Source organism: Protobothrops mucrosquamatus, unplaced genomic scaffold (genome assembly GCF_001527695.2).
Source record: "Protobothrops mucrosquamatus isolate PMUCROS unplaced genomic scaffold, P.Mucros_1.0 scaffold1043, whole genome shotgun sequence".
In the NCBI taxonomy this organism is placed as follows: Eukaryota; Metazoa; Chordata; class Lepidosauria; order Squamata; family Viperidae; genus Protobothrops; species Protobothrops mucrosquamatus.
The window spans coordinates 280,899-292,777 of NW_015387275.1; the positions used below are offsets into that span (position 1 = coordinate 280,899).

General features: G+C 36.3%; 1 protein-coding gene across 1 annotated transcript in view; it reads left to right on the plus strand.

Moving 5' to 3' along the window:
- The first annotated feature begins 3,496 nt into the window (after window positions 1-3,496).
- The window catches only part of CUNH1orf94 (chromosome unknown C1orf94 homolog), a 33,289-nt gene continuing 24,906 nt past the window's right edge, over window positions 3,497-11,879 (plus strand). The window contains exon 1 of the mRNA XM_029284866.1: window positions 3,497-3,774. Within this exon, the coding sequence (XP_029140699.1) occupies window positions 3,497-3,774 (278 nt within the window). The remainder of the gene's footprint in view (window positions 3,775-11,879) is intronic.

An 11,879-nucleotide genomic window follows, 5' to 3' on the forward strand; every position in this document is an offset into this window, starting at 1 on the left:
TCCCTTTCACTCCTCTTCTGAGCCAGACTGCTGGTACTTTCAGCCACCTGGACCCCTTTGCAGGTCTGCCCACACAGCCACCAAAATGGCAGATGGAGCTCCAGAGGGTTGAGAAGGATGCTGAAATAGGTGGGCATCCTGCCTGCAGTGACCATGCCAGCTGTCTCTTCCCTGCCACTGAAGCTGCTTCCCTCTACAGCCATTTGTTTTCCAGAAGCCCCCACCCCCACCTCAACAATAGTACATCACAACAGATAATTGGGACATCTTGGAGAAAGAAAAAGTTGTCCACTAGGAAGATCAATTCCAGAGAGTTTTGCCATTTCAGAGAAGGGTGAGGAGATAAATGAGATTTTGTCTATCATCCGACCAATCTTATGTGGTTTAACATTTTCAAGAGAAAACGTGCGTGTTGGTTTTATGTTTTACTTCTTCATTCAAAGAACCCAAGAAGTAGGAGTAAACATTTTATTAAAAAGCTAAACCTACGTAAGACCGGCAACTTCATTTTTCTATCTTTGCTTGGATTCTTTTAAAACTGTCAAGCTATAGGATTTTCATAACTTGCTGAGAACAGTATAGAAATTCAACAGAAACAACATTGCTGTATTATCTGGCAATGACTTGCTCCTCAGCTAATGTCTTTCTATAATGCTTATTTAAAAAAAAAAAAAAAACATATGTTCTTTAGTAAAGTTCCTATTCAATTGTATTTGGAAGTACCCTCTTTGCAATTCTGCCTTTAATAGCTTCCTGTTTAGACTAATCACTCATAAGAACTTGATAAAATCACCCTTTGGGGTGGAACTTAATAACCATTTCCTCTCATTTTTTTGTCTTTAGTTTTGAAGACTTATTTCCAATAAGATCATTTTTTTCTCGTTTTCTGTATCATTCCCCTTCTGTAAATGATGGGAGGTAGGATCATTTCATATAACATTTAAAACTTTAGATGTGTAACAATTTTTTTGAGCAATTACTAATCCTTAAAACATGAACTGGTTTATTTTTTTTTAAAAAAAAATATAAGTGTGTGTGTGCAAAATGAAAAGAAAATGGAACCACAAATATTATTCCCTTATCAGTGTAAACATATGTCACATAATACAGAAGCTTTAAAAGTCTGGCTTGTATAAGTCCGCTTTTCATGACATTGTCCACAAACAAACAATAAACAACAAAAACAATAATATTGCTCTGCATTGCCACCTACAGTCAAAACAGGGACAAGTAAATGGAGGAACACAGTTGCCCAGAAATGTGTCCAAACTATTATGCTTTTAAGTTGGGAACAATATGACATTTCCCTCCTCTGCTTGAGGTTCAATTTTACCAATTAAAATTAACTGAGTCCTGTGAATAGCTTTCCCTACATGAGATGAGTACAAATAAAAATAGCAAATCGTAAATTGCAATCCATTGTAAATTTATTTAAGTCCTCCTGAAATCAATAGAACTCACTGCTCTGTAGCCTGTAGCTGGATTTAAAGGCTGCATGAAGCCACGGTTTGTATGCATTGTTATTGGTTGCACATTGCAATGTTTAGGTTCACCCAGACCATATTAAACCACAATGGATTGTTGGATTTACCTGTTTTAAAGCATTATGCTTAGTATGATATGCAGATTTGATCTATGTTTGGTCTGAATTGCTATTAAGAGTAACCATTATATATGCATGTTGTATAGATGCATGTTATAGATTTATGAGAGACAGTTTGGTGTGGTAGTTAAGGCAAAGGTCCCCAACCTTTTGGGCACCAGGGACCATTTCCGTGGAAAGAGGTTTTTTCGTAGGCCAGAGGGGGTGTGGTTTTGTGTGCTGCCTGCATCCTCCGGATGGGGCTTCACTTGTTTGTACGGACCGGTTTCTGGCATGCCACGGACCGGTGCCAGTCCACAGACCAGGAGTTGGGGACCCCTGGGTTAAGGCACTGGGCTGGAAACAAGGAGACTGTGAGCCCTAGTCCTGTTTTATGCACAAAGCCTTGGGTCAGTCTTTCTCAGCTCTACCTAGGAACCAGGCAAGGACAGACTACTTGTGAAAATCTTGCTAAGAAAACTGGCAAGAACTTGTCCAGGGAGTTGTCAAGAGTCAACACTGGCTTGACAGCACAAATAGATAGATAGATAGATAGATAGATAGATAGATAGATAGATAGATAGATAGATAGATAGATAGATAGATAGATAGATAGTATGTCAAGACACATGGGACATAATTCTGAATGGTTACAAATAAGAACCTAGGTTAGCTCACTTGACATAATTTGTTTCTGATTAAAACTCTAGTTTTGAAGTCAGATTCTTCTCGGACGCATAAAGCCACACAATGTTGATGGCTATGTTTGCCATCTTTGATAGAGAGGCCCCACTTGATTTAAAATAGTTTGATATTTTTTTTAAAAAAATAGTTGATTAATTAGGGAGTATCGTGAACAAAACAGAATATTCTGAACAAAAATATTCTAAACAGGAAGCTGTTAAATGCAGAATTGCAAAGAGGGTACTTGCAAATACAATTGAATAGGAACTTTACTAAAGAGCATATCTTTTTGGTTTTTTTTAAATAAGCATACAGAATTATTGTTTTTATGCCTTGAGTTGCTGTCTTCCTATTTGAAGTCCTGTAAGTAGGAAGTTGGATGAACTTGAATAATGCGACCTGTCTGGTTTTCTGGAGCATGACACCTTCCTAAACCACTTGTAATTTGTCAATCTGGATTTCACTCCATCTTTACTTAAAGGCACAACTATGGTGATCATTTTAAAGAAATGACCACTGCCCCTTGAAAGCCACTGAAAAATAGATTTTGTTGGTTCCACTTTTCTTCTCAGAATATCTTCATGAAGAGTTTGGCTTAACTCATCACCAAAAAAATTATCAATAAACTCACATCCATCCCTTTTATTTCTTTTTTCTTTTTTTCTATATTTGTTTACATGTGTACATAACAAACAGTCTAGTCCTCAACCCTGACTTTCTTCTATTTATATCTAACTGCAGAGTGTAGATGAACAGTAATAGTAAATAAGAATAGTTAAGACTAATTTGATGGATCATTTCTTTGAGTATATAGTAGGCATCTAATATTTTTTATTTGAAAACCATCAAAAGGAAAACCCAAAAAGGAAAAAAAATACCTTTGATTGCAAGTAGATGCTCTAGATATATCAGTTGGAGGAAGTAAACCTCGTTTCAGCGTCTATATATACTTTATGCTTCTTCAGAGACAACATAATATCACCTTCCCCTTTTTGCTAGATCTTTGAGGCTCAATATGACTAAATCCAGTTGCTGTCCGTATCAGTTGGCTTCCTACAAGTATTCCATGGTTACTTGGCTACCTAGGTTTGTTGCTATGCATTCCATTCTAGGCTATCTAAAAAAAGTCACACTATATTAACGAACATGTACACACAACAGAAAAAGTTTATGGCCCACTCTCCTATTTTGTAAAAAAATTTCTTCCTGCTTCTTGATGTTCAAAGTGAAATGCTGACAAGTAGGAGCAATATTCAGTGTTCAGCAATCAACCCCAAAGGCCCTTTCCCTCTAGGCCCATTCCCAAGACATATCTGGATCCACCACAACACTCCCCAGGACAGTTTGGATAAAGCTTGCCATGAGATCTGGAAGAGAGTCCAAGGTCTCCCTGAGGAACTACAGCCCAAATCTTCATCACCTCTTCTGCAGCTTAGCTGTCACCCTATCACCTCTTCAGAGGCTCTACAAGAAGACAGCAGTAGTACGCACAACAGTTCTCAAAAAGAGTGAGTGCTTTTGTTATTTTTTTTTTAAAAAATGCTTTTCTTTATAAAGTGAGAATAGACTAGTGATCTCATACAATGACTGAGTTGAAAAAAAAAGAGGCATAAATTATTTTGTTATAAAACCCTAAACATTTAGAGCCATTGAGGGCCTGAAAGGATTTCACTTGGTGTCCACCATAGTTGTGATAGACAGTTGAGTAATAATCCCTGGAGCCTCAACTTATGGACCCTTCAAAGGGTCCATAAGTTTAATGGACCCAACTGAATGATAAATAAACAGTCATGGTGAAAGTAATTCAGAATACCTATTGAAGAGCTAGTTTGGTCTAGTGGTTAAGGAACCTTGTTTGATATCAGGAGATGGTGTTCCAGTCCAACTCTAGGCATGAATACTGGCTAGGTAACTTTAAGCCAATAATGAGACAGTGAGTTCTAATTCTGCCATAGATAAGAAAGCTAGCTGGGTGACTTTGAGCCAATCACCAGGAAGCTGTGAGTTATACTCCTACCTTAAATATGAAAGTTGGTTGGGTGACTTTGGACCAGTCATTCCCTATAGCCCAACTCACCTCAGAGGGTTGTTGTGGAGAAAAATAGGAGGAGGAAAGATTACTAGCTATGTTTGCCTCCCTGACATGTTTAAAAATAATAATGGTGGGATAAAAAAAAACCTAATTGTAAACAATCCAATATTATTATTTCATTTAGGGAAAAAAATAGGATGCAGGTAAACCTTTTTAAGGACTTTTTACACTAATGTAAACACTGAATGCAAAAAATCAGAATACATCGCTTAGAACCTGAATATTTCACAATCACTTTTTCTCTTGCCTGCCCACCCAGAAGAAATACATTGTTATCAAATGCATGGACATTTATATCCAAATAGAGAATGATTTCGATAAAAGTGCCCCAACTGTAAAATAGTCTCCCTGTTCAGTTACACTTGATGTGGAATCTTCTTAGCTTTTAGCGTCAGCTGTAAAGCTATTTATCTGACCAAGCTATTGGTTGAACTTATGTTTCTTGGTCATTTAGTATATTGCTCTTGCTTTTATGATGCTATTTTTTAGGCTTTAAGTAGTGTGATTTTTTTTTTTTACCATTTTATTGGTTCTGTTCTATTGTATGTCATTTGGGGATTACTTTTAATGGAAAGTGGGAGAATGCTTTTATAATGAATAAAATAAAAACATTAAACACTGGAGAAAACAAATAGGCCACCTAATTTATAGGCAATTCTGATATACCGAGAATGGTTTCTTGTTTAAAAGAGAAGTATCTCATACATCTTTCATTTTTTAGTAGTGAAATACCTTTTGCAACCCCTCTACCAAAACAAACAAACAAACAAAACCCAACACCAAACAATCAAATGGGTAGTAGATAATTTATCTCTCCAACTTTGGAAATTTTTCCTGACACTCTGGGGGGGATCTGTGCACAAGTGAGTGTCTGTATCCAATTCGCACAATGAACAAGATTAAAAAAGAATTACCAATGTGATTCTTCTAATATAATGTACATTCCACCCAACTTGCAAATGCTTTCACAGCAGTTTACAGCCTCATGTTGACATAAATCCATGTCTGAGATTATGTAGGCAGATAGAGGATGCATCAGTACAAGTCTTAAATTAAAAAAAGAAGCAAAACAAGGCTTTCATAGAGGAAAATGAATGAAACATATAGAGGAGCATTATAAGGAATATCTGAGGAGAGAGGCAGAAATTTTGACAAAATTCCAACAAAATAGATATCTTTGAGGACAGTCTTAAAGCAAAAAAAGTATGAATAATTTGTAAGTGACAATTAAACAGAAAGATGTGGAGTTCTCCTGCTAAACAGGATGTTGAACGCTAATAGTGTTGCTCAGATAAAGTGTATGTGCGGTGTACATTTCAGTAGAATCAGTCAACTACCTTGGACAATTGATTGGGGAATGAATTGTTAAATCATATCTGCTGTACATTTTTACTATCTAAGAGGAGGAAACATCCCATCAGATCTTCTGCCTTAATGCCAAAATAACTAATCTAGTCTTGGGGTAGGCAAATGTAGAACTTGCTGTTTTACCCAGGCACAAATAAGCCAGAATTTGAGGAGAGTTTAATATTGTTTTGGTATAAAGAATATATCAAATTCTTTCTAAGTCCATATGTGAAATAAATTGTAGCTTCCCTTTAATGATTTCCAGATTTTTATGATGCAAAATACATTTATCTATCCCTGAATATGATCATCTAAGCATTAGAGAACTGCATAGATTAGGCAGTTTAAGAAGAACAGGGTGCAACAATACATATATTCTAATATATAAGTATGTGAATTGATAAAATCTATCCAAATATATTTACAAATGTTTTTGAGACTTTCCTTGATCTGAAAATCAATGTGGAAATACTGATGATCATTAAAGTGAAGAAAATATTTTTTTCACCCAAAACAGCAAGAAAAGTACCTTGAATTTTCCTCTTCATATTTAAGTTGTACATTTTAGCCACTGATATAGATTAGATAAATATGTTTAGATTGTGGTAACACCATGATTAAATATATATATCAATCAATTTTTTAAATGGTGTTTGTGTTACTTTGTTTATCTGATTCTGTATTACATGGAGAAACATACATATTTGCATATTTGCTTCTCACCCAAGAAGCTTCTTCATTCATTCCCTACCATTCAGTTTGAACGGAAGAAGCTTGCTGGATGAGAAGCGAAACATTTTCAAAAAAACAAAAACAAAAATAAGAAAGTCCAGTTGCCTTTTGGAAAAAAAAGCACCTTTAGGACAGTGTTTGAATATGTTCTTTCCACATCAGTTTGTATTTTTTAAAAAGTCTTCATGAAAATGCATTCTTGAATAAGTTCTTCTCTAATATGCACATTATTTTTCCAGGCAATTTGCTTTTAATATTGGACTTTCACAGACCTTTCCCATAATGTGTGCACTTTATATGTGTTTTTTTTAATGAAAGCATTGCACCACAGAATTTGGAGAAGTGTGAAAAATGAAGACATTTGCATTCCACTTTGTACATTAGCTCAGGAAGTCTAACATTTATATTGAAAAGTGACCCAGACATTTTTTTTCCCCCTAACCCTAATGATTAGAGATGCTGCTCTTTCGGCAACAGCTGTCATCAGCTTATCTAAAAGCAGACCTGAATAATTCAAAAAGTGTGTAGCTGTTTAGCAAAATGAAATCCTAGCCATCTGCCTCAGGTGAACCTACTTAATTCTCTAGAGGCCAGGAGTATGCATGTTATTCCTAACACGTTGGAGGAATGATAAAATATGAATGCAATCAGCAATAACGCAAGTGAAGTATGAAACATTTACAGCTTAGGGGAAGAGGATCTATGTTCTTTGTACAAGTTCCTCAATCCAATTCCTGCCATCTCCAGGTCAAAATGAGAAATATTTCTGTTCTGCAGAGCTACTACTGTAGTCATAAAAACAGAAAATGCAGTACACATTTACCATATGTAAGCCAGTTGTGAGTTCTATTCCACTTGGGTGACTTTGGCCAATCACAGGAGACCATGAGTTCCAGTCCTGCCTTAGGCATGAAAGCCAGCTGGGTGACTTTGGGCCAATCACCAGGAGATGGTGAGTTCTAGTCCTGTTATAGACATGAAAGCTGGTTTGGTGACTTTGGGGCAGACCCTCTCTCCTAGTCCAACTCAGTTCAAAGGACAACTTGCCATGGCCAACTTGTCATGGCTTTCTCGCTGCCATTAACTTGCCATGGTCATTTTTCCATAGCCAACCTGGCACGGCCATTTCACTGAAGCCATCTCACCACAGCTAACCTGGCACAGCCATTTCACCATAGCCAACTCACTGTTGGACAATTCACTGCAGGACAATCCATGCAAGATAACTCAAAGCAACAAATGTTATTCACCAATGTTTCTTCTACCTTATTTCCATTTTTGTCAATAGAAATAATGTTCAAAAACAGTGGCAGATAATATTTATCATGTTGAGTTATCCCGTATGGAATTGTCCTGTGGTGAGTTATCCAGCAATGAGTTGTCCCACAGTGAGTTGTCCAACAGTGAGTTGGCCAAGGTGAGTTGGCTGCAGCAAGTTGTCCCATTCCATCACAGGATTGTTGTTTTGGGGAAAATAGGAGAAGGAAGGAGAAATATGTATGCTTCTGCCTTGAGTTATTTATGAACACAACAAAGACATGATTTTAAAATCTAAAATCTGTTGTTCTTCCTATATCACTTTGCATACTCGATATACAGTTATTATTTCAATAGACAAAATGCTACATAAATATTATATACACAAATCAGGAAACATCAGAATAGTCCAAAGAGAGCTAGTGTTGAATAGTGATGAAGTAATAGACTACAAATGGGGAAACCCAGATTCAAGTCCATTCTCAGTAATGGAAGCTGACTGACGTCTAAGCCCAAACTCAAGTTTCAGAACGTACAGTTTTTTGGTCATTTAAAAATGCCACTTCGGGGTTAAAATGACCTATTTTGAGATTGTTTTTTTATGACTGGGACATTCAGAATGATGCCATTTGAAATAACTAAGCATTATTTCAAAATGATTTGCTTTGTTTTGAGGTCAAGATGCATTTTGTTTTGAATCCAAAACAATTGAAACAGCTGTTTCAAAGTTGAAATATTTTAAGATGAAAATTCAGCTGAATAGTATATGTAATTGTTATTATAATATTATTATAATATCTCTCTGTTGATTTACTTTTGGGAAAAAATGAAGGGTCTAAAATGTGCTGGACAATGGCAGGAGAAAAAATATTGCACTCCCTTAGATTTATAAAACATTTGTTGATGCTCACTTTTCTACTAGCTCTGGAACACTGATGTAATATTATTTCTCTTATATTACATGGATCAGCATTACAAATAAAGAAAAGAAATTGCTACAGAAAACCCATTTCCCAAAAGTATTAAGTAACAATAAGGCAACATATCTAAGAGTAAGTTTTGCAGAATTGTATGGCTTGTTAGAATGTTTTGCAACTTGAAATGTAACTGAAAAATCCTGTAAAAGATAATGTATCTACAATTTATCTGGTCCTCAAATTTGGGAATAAGGGGGAAGATCAAAGCATGCCTCAGAATACCATAAAACAGGGAAGATATGGGCAAGAGTTTCTACCTTCCTAGAGCCGCTAAGACAAAGTTTCTGACAATAAACATGCAAAGGAAAGAATATGTTTGTAAAAAGCCTGCCTACACTTACTAAGACTGTGAGAAGATACCCCATGATAGAGTTTGTGGCAGTCTTGCGTTTGGTGATACAATTCAAAGCACTAACCAAGACTATGTAATTCTGGTATGACATCAAATGATGGAAAATTACTTGAATATACCTAATGGCAGTGGATAGGTTTGGAGAATCCTAAAAACTGGTCCAGAAGTTAGGATGTACCTCATCAGATAATTCTCAGCCCAAGTTTCAGGTAGCTCCAATACTAACCTTGTTGCCAACCCCAAATTCCAATTACAGCCATCTAGATTGAGAACTAATTTCAGTTCCAAAAATTGTCCATTGCTTGTCACTTAATTGCACTACAATAGAAACAAATTGTTCAAAGCACTTGAGCAATCTACGCTATTAGTTAATGTGCAGCCCGTTTCACTCTTTTTTTTACCCTTCAAGGTTTTTTCCAACTGTACTTAAAAGAAAAAGGCAGTGCAATTACCTAAAAGTGTAATACAGTTTGTCTTACTTAGAAACAAGTAAAAATTATAGTTTTGTACTAAAAAAGGGAATGAAAAATTTTGAATCCTATATTCTTCCCCGATTCTGCCCCATCTTAAAAAAAACTCCAAGCACAAATATCTTAGAAAAAGGTTTGCTAGAGAAATTCTCCTTTTCTCCCCCATCAGTTTGAAGACATTTTGATTTAAAAATATTTGAAAGAAGAAGAGAATTCCACAGAGATCTGTAAGATCAGAATATGAGCTCCTTGCACTTGTTTAGTTAGAAAAAGGGCAAATGCTATGTATGAATGGAATATCTTGTATACTCCTCTGTTTCTAGCCCCTTGTAATCTTTTTACACTTTCTTTTCACCACTGAAATTTAAAGAAAGAAATCCCAAGGAAATAGCTTCCAGGGGGTTTTCATTAACGATACCATTAAGGAAGAATTTTCCCCGTGAAAAAACTAATATTTGTCTGTTTTTAATTTCCTCTAGAAAATTACCCATTTATTTCTCTGCCTTAATTTATCTTTCATTTTCCTTCATCTTCTCATCAGATTTCAAACTGTCCCTTGCTGAAATTTTTTGGGGGAAATAAAAATAGTGGAAGCATTTATCAAGAGCTTTCTCACTCTTATTTGACCTTTTCAGCTCTTGTTACTGGCCCGAGGCTACACTGGTTAAAGCAAAGAAGAAAACACAATCCAAGGGAAGAGGGCTGCCCCTACTCTATTAAAATCCATCACTGTTGATCCAACTGATGAGACAAAGAGATCAGGAACACGAGCCATAAAGTTAGTATTAATCATGCATACATCCCATGGCAGGGAATAAATTGCATGTCATTTATCTTTTACCTTTGAACAAAAAACCCATGGAGTCATTGGGGAGACAGAAAAACTTTGATTCCGTTTCATAATTCAGCCTGAGTTAACTCAATGTGCAGATTCACCTCAATCATTTTATAAGTGAAGTTTTGAACTGAATTTTTGAACAGCCGGTGCCCTAACCCTGCATCTCTGAACATCCTATTTTAATCCTTGAATGAGTTAATACAATATGCTGAATTCTAAAACCAATTTAACTGAAGAGAATTTCTGTGTTCATGGAACACACTATGCTCAAAACAAATACATCACAGGATTAGCACAAGGGCCTCAAACTCTACCAAGTAATTTCCTTTAGTCTGCAACAATATTTTGTAGGAGCTATTACATTATTACACTATTATTCATCATTTTAGTCATTGTCTACTCTATCCACTGCAGGATGAAGGCCTCTTCTGCATGTTTCCAATCAATACGATCCTGAGCTTTCTTTTGCCATTTGGGCCCGCAATACTTGCTGATGTCATCAATCCATCTTGTTTTAGGTCTCTTTCGTGGATGCTTTTTATCAAGTGAGATCCATTTTATGACTGCCTCAGTCCACAAGCTATCAGTTCTTCTTGCTATGTGACCAGCCCATTTCCACTTCAATTCTTTGACTCTCTTGATGATATCATATACTTTCATTTGTTCTCTAATTCATGTGTGGGTCTATCTTGTCTTGTAATACTGAGCATATATCTTTCCATGGCTCTTTGTACCACTCATAGCTTCTGTATCGATCGTGAGGCTAGTGTCCATGTTTCACTGGCATATGTTAGAGCATGTAGTACACACTGATTGAAAACTTTTCTCTTCAGGCATTGGGGGGGGGGAGGTTGTTCTTGAAAGTTACACTTAGCTTGCCAAATGCCTGCCAACCACATTTAACACCCCATTCAATTTCCTTTATTGCATGACCTTCCATTGAGATTCATTGGTCAAGGTATATGTACTATGTCTATATTATTATTGTTGTTGTTATTATTATTATTATTATTATTGTTGTTGTTGTTGTTTCTTCTTCTTCTTCTTCTTCTTCTTCTTCTTCTTCTTCTTCTTCTTCTTCTTCTTCTTCTTCTTTTTCTTCTTTTTCTTCTTCTTCTTCTTCTTCTTCTTCTTCTTCTTCTTCTTCTTCCTCTTCTTCCTCTTCTTCTTCTTCTTGGAAGGGACTTTTGAGGTCTTCTAGTCCAACCCCCTGCTCAGGCAGGAAACCCTATACCATTTCATATTTATAATATTATTCTATTATTAAACTGCTCTGTAAGGCCAACACATGAAGCATCACTTAGAAAAACAGGAAAGGAAGTACTCTAGGGAGAAGAACATCAGGGCACAAGTGCCTAATGCCTCATCTTGACCGAGCTTGGCTGATTTCTCAGGTTTTAGTCAGCTGGGCCATGCAGTTCTCATGGCCTCTTATACCAAACAGCATCATTGTCCAAGGAAGGAAGGAAGGAAGGAAGGAAGGAAGGAAGGAAGGAAGGAAGGAAGGAAGGAAGGAAGGAAGGAAGGAAGGAAGGAAGGAAGGAAGGA